Source organism: Geotrypetes seraphini, chromosome 1 (genome assembly GCF_902459505.1).
Source record: "Geotrypetes seraphini chromosome 1, aGeoSer1.1, whole genome shotgun sequence".
NCBI classification, from domain to species: domain Eukaryota; kingdom Metazoa; phylum Chordata; class Amphibia; order Gymnophiona; family Dermophiidae; genus Geotrypetes; species Geotrypetes seraphini.
The window spans coordinates 194,076,978-194,092,529 of NC_047084.1; the positions used below are offsets into that span (position 1 = coordinate 194,076,978).

The following is a 15,552-nucleotide window of genomic DNA, read 5'->3' on the forward strand; positions in this document are numbered from 1 at the left end:
TCTTGACATGATCCACAAGAGTCAGCCCAGCCTGGGAATAAGTGAAGGAGATGCAATCTGCAAATCAACTGGAAAGTGCCCTCAATGACTGTAGTATGCAGCTGGAATATCTGTGCCAGAATATCTGAGCAGAGTTCACTACCATTCACCAAAGGTAGATATTAGCAAAGGATGGGGAGCCAGGTCAAGGACAGCCAGGGAAACAGTTGGTGTCAAAACGGAAGCTGGGGCCTGACTGCCTGGAGACTGAAGCATTGGAACCTCCATTACAGAGGGCAAGTGGTCCTCTAAGCACTAACGCTTTGAGTGAGATACTGATTCACCAGAGCTCCCAGCACTGTGCCAATACTCAATGCTCAATAGTGTGGTCCCTTGGTGCTGATGAAGACTATGTCAGATCCATGTATATCCTCAATGTCTGGTCCAATGCTGAATGGTCTAAGGGCTTATTTAACTGCATCTGATGTAGAGGGAGGTGAAGACCTCCTCAATTCCCAGTGGTAGAAGCAGTTGATGAACCAGCCTTCGAGGAACCAAAGATTTCTTCTGCTGCACTGTGTGTTTAACTGCATTTGGAAACAGAGAACAAGAATCAGCTTCATGGTCAGGCCCTAGGCACCTGATGTACCAATACTGCAGGTCCTTGATAGAAATCACCCGATTAAATTGGGATTTGATATACCATTTGGACAAGGTGTAATAAGCGGTTTACAATCAGGTACTCAAGCATTTTCCCTATCTGTCCCAGCAGGCTTATCTAATGTACCTGGGGCAGCAAAGGATTAAGTGACTTGCCCAAGGTCACAAGGAGCAGCATGGGGTTACAGAGGCTGTAGCTCTAACCACTATGCCACATTCTCTTCCTTTTGAAGTCACGATTCTTCTTAGACATCTAAAAAAAAAAAATATCATGTTTAAATTAGACTCCTCAATTTTGAGTTTAAAAAAAGAGGGGGGTTAATCTCAAATTGAGGCCAGTGCTGAGGCTTAAGCAGGTTTAAAGAGCAACGTGAGAAATAAAGAAAACTTTAAGGGCCTAAAAGCTAGGGAAAAAAAACAAGGAAAGTAACTGAAAGAAAAATATGAGGGGGAAAATGAGGCAAACAAAATAAAAAGGAGACTAAAGGACTCAAGACCACGTTGAGAGGGAAGGCACTTGCATATGGGTGGTGGGATTCTACAAGAACTTTAACTTGAAGCAGTGGGGGGGGGTGATTGCTTATTTTTATATCTTTCTTTCTTCTTCTCCAATTGTTATTTCCATATGAGTTTATACTTGATTATTACCTATATACAGTTCTCAAATATGTACACCACGCAATAGGTATCTCTACTCTTTCCCCCTCCCTCTCCCCAAGCATACTTTCATTCCTTTTCCCATCCACCCCACCTCCCCTTCTCACAGAGAAGCTATTCAAGTTTTTCCTTAGAGAAACTGCTGGGATCAACCTATTTGCTGCTAGTTGAGGGACAGTGGCAGCAGCCAACAATTCAAGTATGTGCTTGACCACAGGCCCTACACTCACTCAAAATCAACACATGACCCTACCTTTTGCATAGTTTTTCACTACAGAAAAATGAAGTGTGCATGTGACAGAGGCCAAACTGCCAAAGTATAACTGCAGTTCAATCTGAAATGGTGTTTGCTAACTCGCTAATTCTACTTAGCGCTTTCAATATGCACATTAATTTCTGTTACTCTAAGTCAATATCACTTTAATTCAACTCTTACAACCGTGACCAGAGAGGATTCTCCCCACAGGAAAAAAAAACCTGTTTGTTATGGGGCGGTGAAGTGGTGTTTCTGAGGTTTTCGGTTAAAGATTATATGAAAAGTTATATAAAAAGAAGAGTTGAATTAAAGTGATATTGACTTAAAGTATAACTGCGAGCATGTGCTCACTGACAACCTGCTGCTATCATCACACTCTTGTGGCAGTCAGTCCAGCAACTTCAAGTTCCCTCCTCTTGGTGCCCCTCAAGTTCCAGGGCCTGGTTCAGTCATGCTGGCTAAAAAAGATAGCCCTTTGATGAGGCTTTTATAAAGTTAATCCAACTGCCAGCAAAATAAGATAATTAATAGCATGTCTAGTAGGTATATTTTGTGTTGTGTTGTTTTATGAATATGAATATTTTTACTGTACTCTGCTTAGGTTGTAAGCAGATAATAAATAGGATTCAGTATTGTAACCTGATTTAAACTATTTTCAAACTAGAGCTCATCATAAAATGCACAGTGGAAAAAACATTGCAGATAAATAGCTATTTATTAAAATCAAAGCACCACACACACAAAAAAAAAGACATTAAGGCATTTTGTACTCTATTCCTGTTTATGCAGTAGAACTTAGTATATAACAACAATCTCTGCAAAATTTCCAATTAACTCAGCAGAATATTTTTATTCTTACTCCCAAGCCCCTCTTACAGTGAAAGCCTTTCACATAAAAGACATGAGCTTCCTATGTGTAAAGGCAAAAAATACAAGAGCACAGAAAGAAGTCTGGAAATTTTTGGCAGTCATTTCCCTCATCAATGACCAGAGGAACAATTCAATACCCACGCCGCCAGGAAATGCATATTGCACTGAAACAAGAATATACAGTTGTCATTTACATCATTTGTATGGATTTTTTAAAAAAATTTATCTTCATTTTCAAAAGTGCAATGGTATACAAAACAGGCTACGGAAGCATGTTTCATTACAGCATTGTGAATTCTTACCAAAACAGTGTAATTGTTGCACTGTGCAGTATGGCAAAAACTTCAGGAAGCAGCAACTAGATCAAAGTATGTACTATAAAACAGATCACTGTAGCAATTCAAATGGGAATTTTCATTAAACTTTTAAATTTTTTTTAAATAGTGACACAATATAGACTGGAAAGGTATATACCATATTTTTGTACATATAATGTACCCAGACATAACACGTGCACAAATTGCATGTCTATGTAAAAATAAACTTATATAATGTGCACACACATATAATAAATGCTATACCAGACTAATTGCAAAAATTAATGCATTTGCTTTCAAGGGTTGTTCTTTTTAGGATTTTGCAGGATTAGTGAATGAAATGGGGGAAAAAAAATATCACAAGAAAAGGCCCTATAAAAAAACACACTAATTTTGCAATTAGTATATCTTAGTAAAAAAATACACGGGTATAGCATTACAAGGGGTAGACATGGTTTGTAAAAACATATATAACACGCGCTAAGGCACGCTAACCGATTTAGCGTGCGCTAAATGCTAACATGTCTATAGAATATAATGGGTGCGTATTTAGTGCACGCTAAATCGTCTAGCGCATAGTAAAAGACCTCCCTAAATGCATAAAAATACAGTACCCTGCATAAAAGTGTCACTCACATATCAGATACAAGCAGCTTTCATTGTGTATTAATCCTCTCACAGTCAGAATGCCACCTTATTTTAAGGCAAGCTTTTTGTGGTTTTGTAAAGGCTAATACTAGCAACAATTTTACACAAACATCTGTTTGTGAGACTTGTGAAATCTATAAAAACTGTTGCCTATCTTTTTTTTTTTATATATATAAAATTGCGTTATAGTTCTTCAATAAATAATAGTAATAAAACAAAAATCCCTCTTCTTCTTCCATGTTGAAAATCCAAGCTTACACTGCATTAAGAGATGGTGTTTCTTCATACTGAAGCGCACTATTCATCATCTTTAGAACCTGTTTTGGCCAACTAGGAAAAAAAAGTATTTATAGTTAAGGTTACAACATTGCATTCATTTTCCATGATTATACTGGGTTACAAATACAAATGTTACAAGCACATTGGAACAAAACAAATGCATTTCACAATTTTTTCTTTTTAGGTTTTGAGTTAAGTGGTTATCATGTAAGCTTAACTTTTAACATTCCCCAATTAGAGAATGACACGGGGAAAAAAATCTGTCCCCGGCACTGCCCCGTCCCCGCAACCACCGACCCTGTCTCCGCCCCGTCCCCACAGCATCCATACAAGCCTTAGTACTGCAATATTTAGCTTATTCCTTCCTTATAAATCAAAGTTCTGGCTACTGAACTAGAGAAAGAGATGTTCAGCTGGGAGGGCTTTGTTTATAAATTTTTATCAACACAACTAATATATTTTATCCTAAAGCAAAAAATTAATTAAAATTAAATTTTATTTTTAATCTTTGTTGTCTGTTTTCTGCTTTACTCATCTTCTCCTTATTCATTTCCTTCCATCCACTATCTGCCTTCTCTGTCTCTTCCATATGCTCTGTTACTGTGCCCCTCCCTTTCATCTCTCCCTCCACCCCTACCCCAATTGGTCTGCCACCCATCTTCTTCCCTCCACTTTCCCCATAGTCTGGAATCTCTCTTCCCAGTTCCCTTCAGCATCTGTTCCTCCCCACCCCACCTTCCCCAGTTCCCTTCAGCGTCTGTTCCTCTCTAGCCCACCTTCCCCAGTTCCCTTCAGCATCTGTTCCTCCCCACCCCACCTTTCCTTCCTTTCTCCCAGGAAAGGTCGTCTCTGATGCAATTTCTGGTTGCATCAGAGACGACCTTTACAGCAGCCACACGCAATTTCAAAGCTCCGGCTGCTGGTAGGAAGCACATTTAGAGAAATTGCCTGCCGTGAAGGAGCAGGGAGGGAGATGCTCAGGCGGCAGCGATCAGGAGGGATGGAGATGCTTGGGCGGCGGTGGCTATCAGTAAGAGGGAGGAAGCGCGATCGGTGACCGCGCGCATTCCCTCCCCTTCACTGCGGAGACAAGGCCATTCACCATTCCATGGGCCAGTGAATGGCCTTCTCCCCATACCCACAGCGACCAATCCTTTTTTCTCCTCTGTTTTGGTGTTTAACCCGCGGCTAGCTGCGGGTAACAGCCACCGTGTCAGTCTCTATCCCAAATCTGTACCTCTGGCTCAGTTTCATTTGTCCATGTTATTATACACTGAAAAGATTTTGTTATTGGGGTCCTTGCTCCCTGGCTCATGTCAGGATTTATTTTTCTGACATGAACATTTCTAATGTTGAGAACACAGAGGAAATTCTGAAACATTAACTATATTTGGTGAGTTTGCCAACAGTGATGTTTTTGCTTGGCTTAATTGCTCCCGTAGGGAGGGTTCTTGTGTCAGAAGTATAAACATATTTAAATTCCTCAGAACTTTCTTCCTCTTCGCTCACTAAATCTCCCCATGTAAGCTGCTGCCTAGTGAATATTCTTCCTCTTCGCTCACTAAATCTCCCCATGTAAGCTGCTGCCTAGTGAATACACTTGGGCCTGGATTCTATAAATGGTGTCCCAACTGTAGACGGCCAACTGCTACCTAACCAGCCAATCGGGTCGCACATTTTTTAAAACAAAAAACCTCCCGAGGCAGGCCACCTACATTGGAAGCGCCTCTGGGTGCCTAGAGAGGCATGCAAGCCCACCTAAGTTCGCCTAAGGCTAGGTGTGGGCATGGCTTGGCTTGCAAGTAGCCATAAGCGGACCTAAGAAGACATGGCTGCTGAGCTTATCGATGCAAGGGATCTCCCTGCTGCGATAAGTTTAGCGGATCTCCCCCCCCTTACATCACAGCAGGAGGGATGCCCAGTCCTTCCTGCTGACACCTGCTGCAAACTCCCCCTAACAATTGCGGAAGGAGGGAAGACCAGTCCCTCCTGCCGACACCCACCATGACCCTCCTCCCCCTGAACGATTGCAGCAGGAGGGATGCCTAGTCCCTTCTGCCTGGCACTTGCCACAACCTCCCTCCTCCCCAATGTACAGGGGGGGAAGTTTCCAGCAGGAGGGATTGGGCATCTCTCCTGCTGCAATCATTCGGGGGTGGGTTTGAGGGTGCCGAATAGGAGGGACTGGGCATCCCTCCTGCTGCGATCATTCGAGGGGGGTCACAGTGGGTGTCGGCAGGAGGGACTGGGCATCCCTCCTGCCGCGATTGTTTGGGGGGGGTTTCCAGCAGGAGGGATTGGGTATCCGTCCTGCTGGTAGTCTTCACGGGGGGTGGGGACGGGTTGCTGCTAAACTTATCGTGGCAGGGAAATCCCTTGCCGCCATAAGCTCAACATCAACCCGATTTTCTAACCGGCGCCTGTAATATGAACGTCAATTAGAGAATCGGGTTCTTAGGCGGCTTCTGAGACCGAGCGTCCTCTACAGAATTCAGGCCTTTGTGTCCTCGGGCTCTGGGTTTGCACACTATTTTGCTGAAATCTCTGAACTGAGTCTATCTGTTTCGGGTTAGAGGGGAAATTTCCCTCCTTTTTCACAGCTGATGGCTGATTTACTTCTGCATGTTTTCCTGAGACTGTAGTAGAAGGCAGGACTTTTAACATTTTGCTTAGTTTCAGACATGAATTCAGTGTTACAAAGTGAACCAGGTTTAAAAATAGGAACTTGGGTGCTCTAGTTCCAATACAGATCCAAACAATTCCTTAACCTCTTGGATCCTGCTCTGGTACCTCTTTGGTACTTACACAGGATCACATATAAACGCATTCATGTCTTGGTAGCTAAATGGCACTGTTTCACATAAACATACTTAATCTCTGCACATTTCCACTTTTCAGTCATGATTCTCACCCTGGTCTGCAGCCATAGTTCTTACCCGGACAACTTAACTTGCAAAAGAGTGAATAAAACCTTTCACAGTCTCAGGAGGTAATTGTTATTCAGCCCTAGTTTACTTCAAGGATATATTGTTTTGAACTTGAAATGCAGAAACCATCAAGCCCAGTATCCTGTTTCCAACAGTGGCCAACCAAGATCCTAAGGAGTAAAACAGATTTTATGCTGCTTATCCTAGGAATAAGCAGTAGATTTCTCCATTATTTAGATGGCTTGGGGAAATCCACTGTTTATTTCTAGGAAAAGCAGCATAAAATCTGTTTTACTCCTTGGGATCTTGCCAGGTACCTATTACCTGGGTTGGCCACTGATGGAAACAAGATACTGGGCTTGATGGACCTTCAAACTGTCTCATTGTGGCAATTCTTAAGTTCTTACCAATGAACATAAGTTGTGTGGGATTTGGTCTATATAGGTGCAAGTGCATCCATTGGCAACAGATTGCAATATCACTTCTGATTGATTGCAGCACTGTTTCATGAGATTTGAAGTTTATAGTATGTTCTCTTGGGGATAAATGTACCATTTAGTCTCTATAATGAAACAAAACATTTTATTGGGCTCATAGCTACATAGCTACATACCATGATGCACTGGGAAGGCCCGCCATTTTGAAGAGGTGGCTCCTGCCAACCTTCTAAAAACGTATGGGGAGGGAGGGGGATCAGAGAGGGTGTTGGAAGGGAAGATGGCCCATTAGACCACCAGGGTTTCATCTAGGGGGCTTGGTATGGAGGGGAGTTGGGGGGAGCTTGCTGTCAGGAGGGGGGTCCCCGACCCTGCAGCAGGAGGGCATGGGCATCCCTCCTGCCGATCTTCCAGATGGGGTTTTGGGGGAGGGGGGCATCAGTGGTATGTGGCAATGGCGGGGAACTACCAGGCTTGTTTTTAGACTCTGCAGGTGAGGGAAGGAATTGGGGCCATTGTTAGTGACGGGTCTGAGCTGCTTTATTTTCCTGTTAGTGCTTGAGCCAATCAGCACTCAGGCACTGACAGGACAGTAAGGCTACGACAGCTTAGACCCTGCCAGTAAATATCTGCTCCAATTCCTCATAAATAGAGGGGGCGTACCTTTTTGAGAATAGTCCAGAGAGCTTATTTTAATATTAATGACCTCGTTATACTACATTTACATAGTATAATCGGAGGCTGCTAGAAAGCATGGAAAAGACCACGGTGAGCCGTTTTGATAACTGGGCATAAAATACGTGCATTTAATGATGGTGTAGCACCATCATTAAATGCACTGTTCTGCCTCCATGTAGGCATTTGCTCAGTTTCATGTATAAAAACAAGTTAAGTGTTTGTAATAGATGTATAAGTAATGTGTGCTCTGCGGACTTAAATTCCCAGAGGGCTTTGCTTTCCCTGAAAGCTAGGCTGCTTCCATAGAGCATAATCTAATCTAATCTAATCTAAATCTTGGATTTATATACATGTACAGTGCCATCTCCCCAAAAGGAGCTCGACTCGGTTCACATAAAAATCAATAATCGAAGTGAAAGTAACATAGTAAATAACAGGAGATAAAGACTTGAATGGCCCATCCAGTCTACCTATTAGTTATAAAAGTAGTTAGATTAGAGAGAAAATAATGCACACTATTTTTTTTTAAATTTACATGTTTTATTTCTTTTTTCCAAGTATTTCTTTACAGTCCTTCAATATAGTCTTCCTGCTTTGCAATGACCGAGTCCCAACATCCAGGAAGCTTCATTATTCCATCCAAGACACCGTTTTTGTTCAGTTGCCGAATGGCTTGGGTACCAGCGGGAAAAAGCTCTTCCAGAGATGCAAAATGATGTCCACGCATAGGCTGTTTCAACTTTGGAAAAAGGTCGAAGTCTGGTGGACTCTTGTTTGGACTGTAGGGAGCATGAGGTAACACCTCCCAGCCATATTTGTGTAGTTTTTCAATGACGACATTCTCTATGTGCGGACGAGCGAGCGTTGTCGTGAAGAATGAGTGGCCCAGTCAAAAGCAACTGAGGTTGGGTTTTGTGCATTTTTTGCAAAAAATCACGATAATACACTGCTGTGACACTTCTTCCACATGGAACTTTGTCTGTAATGATGATGCCTTCATGATCATAAGCAAAAATCATCATTTGTTTGACTTTTGATTAAGCACGTCAAAATTTTTTTGGCCGTAGGGATGATGGAGCTCTCTACTCGTCATTGAAAAACTACACAAATACAGCTGGAAGGTGTTACCTCATGCACCTTAGAGTCCAGACATGAGTCCACCAGACTTCCAAAGTTGAAACAACCTACGTGGATATCATTTTGCATCTCTGGAAGAGCTTTTTTCCGCTGGTACCCGAACCATTCGGCAAATGAACAAAAACAGTGTCTTGGAATAATGAAGCTTCCTGGATGTTGGGACTCGGTCATTGCAAAGCAAGAAGACTAAATTGAAGGATTTGTTTTCAAGAAATACTTGGAAAAAAAAAAAAAAAAAACAACAACCCAAAAACATGTAAATTAAAAAAATAGTGTGCATTATTTGTGAAATGACCCTCGTAACTTAATAAACCCGTCTCCTTCTTCTCCTGTCTGAGAGAGAGCAGTGGCTATATTGCAGTGCACAGGGCTAGATAAGAACCTGAGTGTAGCATTATTCTCCCACCAGGACCTAGATTCACTAAGCTTACCGATCATGTCCCGACCAGTTTGCGACCCTGACCCAATTCATTAACCTTCTGACCGATCCAATCCACACCCGATCCGATCTGCACATGCAAATGAGGAGAAATGGCATGCAAAGTAGGAAGGCAGAGATTCACTAAACAGAAGAAGGAACACCGATTGGGCTGGCCGATCCAAAAAGAAGCGACTGCTGAGGACCAGTCGCTCACATTCTTGCCGACTGTCCTGCTCTCTGCTGCCCTGAAATCCCAACCCTGCAGCCCTGAAATCCCAGTAAACCAACATTGTAAACACATCTCCCTTGTGCAAAAAGCACAAGAAGGCAAGCTCTGCCGACTCTCCTGCTCTCTGCTGCCCTGTCCCTGCCGACTTTCCTGCTCTCTGCCGCCCTTCCCTTCAGTGCGAGCCCATGGTTTTAACCTGCAGGTTAAAAGCGTATTCTGTTTGAATGATTTTAAAGCGTGTTCTGTTCCATTAAAGCCCCCCCGTTGTTTTGACCTCGCTTGTGCGGAGAAGATGGTCTGTGCATGCATCAGGATCGCTCTGCAGCGATACGTGCGGTCAGTGTGGGGCGTGCTTCCAATCAAATAATTTGCATGAGGACTGTTTAGTGAATCAGCCGCCCAGCAAGACTCAACCACGGATTGGATCAGAAAGGTGAGTTTAGTGAATCTAGGCCCAGGTTTTTATTACACCTTTAGTTCTAATGACCTAACACAGCTTAGGTTTTTAACTAATTCTGGAGAACGGTGTCATCTCTACAAGTTGGACACACCCAGCTTAACTCTGATGTGCTGGTAGAGTAAGAAAATACGTGACAGGCTTGAACTGCATTGAATCCATCCGACTGTACGCTGTTTTTGTTTAATTTATTTAAGAAACTGTTCAATCAATTCAGAGTCTGGCTGGTGACACCAAGATTACAGAATTAGAGGTTGGCTGAATAGAAACCTCTTATAGTGGCCAATATAACTCAGAATTCTTGCTTTTGGCACAAAAACCTGAGATAAGACTGTACAGTGAACTCTAGCTGTATAGTGTAATTTAGTCAGCACATGCAAGGTGACTTTAGAAAATCTGGGCATGACTAAGAAGATTCCCATATTTGATATATTACTTAAGTGACTCAGCAAAAGGTTAATATTACAGTACTGCTTTCACCGCTTCCCTCTTTACTGAAGACTAGCACTGCTAAAGGAAAACCATGCAACCAATGGCTTAGGAGCTGCAAAAACTTTTGCCTCAGAGCTGCAACATGCCTGTGTAAGTCACAATCTACCAGTCACATTATGTGATAGAGAATTCATTTTAGCGCAATTTGTGTTTTAATATTGGTACACAGAGTGTAAAGCCATCTTGTAAAACTGCCACATTATAAACAAGACTGTTCCTCCAAACGTATGAAAACTGAAATACTTACATGCTTGATATACAGCAGAATCAGATATGAAATGATTGTAGGAAAGAAAAAAAAAAGAAGACATGTTAGATTTTAAAATATTGTACAGCAACTTGTCATACTGGTGATTAATTAGGTATGCAATTAGTTAAGAGAGGCAAACTTGTGTCCTTAACATTTTTTTTTTAAATTACAGTAATATTTGAAAAGAAATTTGAACCAACATCTTTCTGCTGTGTTCTGAAGCACCACTATTACTATATTTAAATGCATATAACAAACCTGTGTGTATAACATGTGTATGTTATATATGTAAAATATGGCTTCTGTATCTCTCCCTTTTGCTTCTTCTTCCCCGCCCCCCAAATGAATGGAGGTCGTTCCTTTGGAGCAGACACAGGATGCACCAGAAATCCCTGATGCTGTGTGAATTATTGCTAGATTGGATTTGGAAACTAAGGATGACTCGTGTGTGTGTGTGGGGGGGGGGGGATGAGAAAGGAGGACAAGAAGGAAAAGGGAGAGATGCTGGATTTGGCTGGCTAAAATCCAAACACACCAACAACAAAAATCAGAATAGCACACTCATGCATTTAGCGAATGAGTGAGGGGCAGGATCTCTGTTTGCAAAAATGCATAACATGTGTTATAGGCATGAAAATATATATTCTTAAAACAGAATGACCTGCCTTACAAGATGACTGTACCAGACAAGGCTAAATGATGCTGAAATTTCTATGCATTGAGACAATCTCTAGAACAGTCTGGTAGGAAACACAGCCACATTGCAAGTGTCAGGCCCCAATACACAAAAGGTTTTCTTGCAAGTAAGACAGGTCTTAACCAGTCTTGCTTGCAAGAAAACTCTCCTTCTGATGCATAAAAGGCTTCTCCATGGCTGCTACTGATCATTGCACACCGAGAGCTCTATGCAAATGCATTACAAGGAGCTCATTAGTATTCTAATGAGCACTCCCATATAATGCACTGACAGGAAATCAAGATTTGACAGCTCTGATCCCACTGCAATTAAAAAAAAAAAAATACTCCCTGATCCCTCCCTCCAATTCCCCCATCTCCCCTCTCGTGACCTCCCCTGAGGCTGGGAGTCCCTCCCCCCTTGATGCCAGGAGCTCACCACTCCCCCCCAAGCCCTCAATTTAAATTCGGCAGGAGGGATGCCCAATCCTTCCTGTCAAAGGATCAAGCTCCCCCCCCAATACCTTAAAATTGAAGTTTGGCAGGGGGATGCTTATTTCATCTTGCTGGCAGGCCCACCTCTTCAAAATGGTGGGTCTTTCACTTCCCAGTGCATCCTGAGATGCACTGGGAGGGGCCTAAGGCCCTGATTGGCTCAAGCACATAAAGCCTTTCCCAGGGGAGGGGCCTTGGGCATAATGAATGGGCATCAAGCTTCTGGACCTTTCTTCTACACTGAGGGCATTATTGGAACCCCAGTTTCATCTGTGACATTCTTTGCAGGAGCAAAAACAAACAAACAAAAAAAACCAGACTAACAAATCCTCTGATTTTTTGTTGTCTTAAATCCAAAAATTTTAAATGCATCACAGATAAAAACAAGAGGTGCAGGGAGATATTTTAGAAGAACTATTTGCAATTTAGACATGCAAAAATCCATTTTTAGATGTGTAGATTATAAAACTGGAACTTAAAACGTGTATACACAGCCTGGATATACATGATACATGCATATGGCAAGGAGGCATGGTTTGGTATGTTTTGAGTTGGCCGGAATAGGGTTAAAACAAAACGTGTGTTATCCATATCAGAAAGAGAATGTCTGTTTATGATCTCCAGAATTTACAGGTGCTCTTGATGATGTCTATATATTACTTAAAGGTGCTCATTTTGAGCAGAGCTCCACTGAAGTGATTAGGGGAGGTCACCTGTGCAATGAAAAAAAATGTTGAAATTCAGCAAAAAAGTCGACAACAAAACTGAGATCATCAAAATGAAGAAATGCAAAAAAAAAAAAAAAAAAAAGGATTGGATTTAAGTATTTCCATTTCCTATGGATTTTTCATTCTTGTCCCCCCCTTCTCCAGTTGTGGACTATAAGTAATAATATATTTTCCATTGTAATTTCTGTCAACAGAGATTGGCAATTTGAATATTTCATGTATTTCCTTTCAAAGTTTGTACTTTGGATTATTGAAAAGAAACTGGAAAAGGATCCTACACGATGGCAATAATATGGATCATCTCATACATGCTCAGTGATAACAGGAATAGAACTCTACCCATCCCAGGCTCACATAGCTTATTTGTGCCAACTGATATCTTGCTTATTCTTAGAGAAAAATAAAAAAATTACCTTTATTACATCAACCCAGTTCCATCCCCGAGGAAGCTCGCCTTTATTATCTATGCAATGAAAATATATAAGTGAAAAATATGTCAATAGATTTAAAATAAACCTTATACAAGCAATAAGAAGTACATAAAATATATGTTAACAACATCACAACTAAAGCAATGGTAATTACATGGCACAGAGATAAGCACAATTACCCTCTCAATCATTGGTGCAAATTTTAAATATTCATTTTATCTTAAATATGATAACTATATGTTAATTAGGTTACTTAGCTTAGTGATTTAGTGGTCTGGTGTTCAGGGATATTGCCAATGCAGTGAAAATATTGATTAATTCAATTAGGCAACATTGGCCTATTTTAAGCACTTTGAGAGGACTTGAACAACCCCCTATGTTTGCATTTACCAAGGGAAGAACTATTAGTCAAATATTAGATTCAAAACATCAAAAGTGGAGAAAAGGTGGATTCCCATACAAAATGCAACAACTGTCAATGGTGCGATACTACCATCGAGGGTAAACAATGGCAAGATCCACAAACTAAAATTAACATTTATGCCCGTGAGAACACCAAATGCAGAACTGACTGGGTCATATATGTTATAGTTTGCCCGTGTCCACTAGTCTATGTGGGTCGCACCAAACATCCAATACAGGTGTGTCTCAACGAACATAAATCCCTTATTAAAATGGGGGCGTTACAAGCCCTCTTGGTACAACACTGGATCCAAAAGAAACATACTGCGGACCAGTTTCAATGGAGGGTTATAGCGAATCTGACAGGCATGAGGGAGGGTGGCAATAGAGAGGAAAAACTCAATTTTTTGGAGCAAAAATGGATTTATAGACTAAATACAGTCACACCGTTCGTGCTTAATTTAGAGTTAGAATGGACTACTTTGTTTTGAGGTCGAAGGTGGGGGGCTCTGGATGAAACGATAAAATAAATATTTCATCTTGGAGTGCTTGAAAGTCACTAAATATAACACATATTGTGAATATTTAAAAAGTATTTATAAATAATTTAAAAATCCAAAAATAAATTAATTTTATAAGGAGAACCCGGTGAGGAAAGGGTACGTGAAGCCAGATACAATGAAATTGGTTTGAGTATCTGGTGGTACCTCTGAGGATCATTCATTAAGCAACCTCGATTTACTTATTCAGTGTAAGTTCATTGGAGGAGGCTGAGAGTGAGTCTCCTTCTATCAATTACATACACACAAAAAAATATCAACATCTTATGAACTGTGAAATGGAGAAAGTGTGTCTTTGATCATTTTCTTTCCTTTAGTCTTGCTAGACCAGGTCAGACTAATGGGTATGTCCATGCACCAGAGGAAGATGAGAGAAAAATAATTCCAAATATAGTCATGTGAAAAAATTAGGACACCCCATGAAATATTCAGTTCTTTAAGAATATGTTCACATATCAATGTCAAATCTTTTTTTTTTATCTCTGGAAAAGAAAGTGATATAATTGAAGGTAAACAACAAACATTTTATTTGATTTACTGATGGAACAAAAGATATCCACATAAATGTGTGCTGTTTAATGTATATATTTCTCATCCTTTATCATATTGTTCCTATTTCTAGGATTCAGTTTCCCATTTTCAGGTTTACTTGATATTTATTGCTTGTATTTTACAATTTCACTGTTAACAAAATTTTCAATGCTATGTGAAACTGTATATCACCCTTGGGTGAATCTTTTCATAAAGGTGGATAATAAATCCCAATAAATTAGTAAATAAATATAGGAAAAACAACTCTCAAGACTGAAAGGCCACCAGGGAAATTTTCACAAAAAGCACCCACTGTAGTTTTCACTGAGGAATTGAATTGTTACTTGGCATATAAGCAACTACATCCAGACTCGGTAACATCATGAGATGCCTCTGATCTCAATTGGAAATTACATGAATTCCAAGCTGTTCCTTAACAAAATTTAATACAGTATTTGCTTCTTGTTGCCAGAATTATATACCACACAAACAGGTGATGAATAGGTGATCTACCCAAACCAAGGTACAAGTTATTTAAATACTAGCTGATGCCCCGGCGTTGCACGGGTATTTAATTATAGCAATAACACTGTAAATGGATTCAAATAAAGATACTTTATAGTGGTGAATGAAATTATTTTTTTACAGCTTTATAAAAAGTACAATATTCAAATTATAATGTGAAATATTTGACAAAATGAATACAATACAACCAACACAAAACTTGATTATAAACAACATTTTTAGTTTCAACTCCAGGAGCAAGAACATATAAATTCTTGGGTGAACCCACCCTTGAGCAAGCAACATAGAGTTGATCATGGGAAAAACAGGGGGATCTTAAATCCACTCCACAGTATGTAATAGTCTGTCCCTGTGATTTGTTGATTGTGATAGAGAATGCAAGTCTCACTGGAATTTGCAAGCTCTTAAACTGAAAAGGAAGATGTGTTGCAAGTTTCGTTCAAATCGGGCAAGCCGTTTTTGCGTTGGCAGCTTTTTACAATTTTTCCATTGACATGAATGGGTGAAATCA

At 40.7% G+C, this 15,552-nt stretch overlaps 1 protein-coding gene across 2 annotated transcripts in view; it reads right to left on the reverse strand.

Annotated features, from left to right (window-relative positions):
• Positions 1 to 2,382: 2,382 nt before the first annotated feature.
• RWDD4 (RWD domain containing 4) overlaps positions 2,383 to 15,552 on the reverse strand; it is a 41,357-nt gene continuing 28,187 nt past the window's right edge. The window contains exons 6-9 of one of the 2 annotated variants that reach the window (XM_033943186.1): positions 13,006 to 13,055; positions 12,901 to 12,903; positions 3,646 to 3,717; positions 2,383 to 2,586 (exon numbers count right to left, since the gene is read on the reverse strand). In XM_033943186.1, the coding sequence (XP_033799077.1) occupies positions 3,685 to 3,717; positions 12,901 to 12,903; positions 13,006 to 13,055 (86 nt within the window). In that variant the 3' untranslated portion in view covers positions 2,383 to 2,586; positions 3,646 to 3,684. Of the gene's footprint in view, positions 3,718 to 12,900; positions 12,904 to 13,005; positions 13,056 to 15,552 lie in introns of both variants that reach the window. The other variant, XM_033943176.1, reaches the window with a different exon arrangement.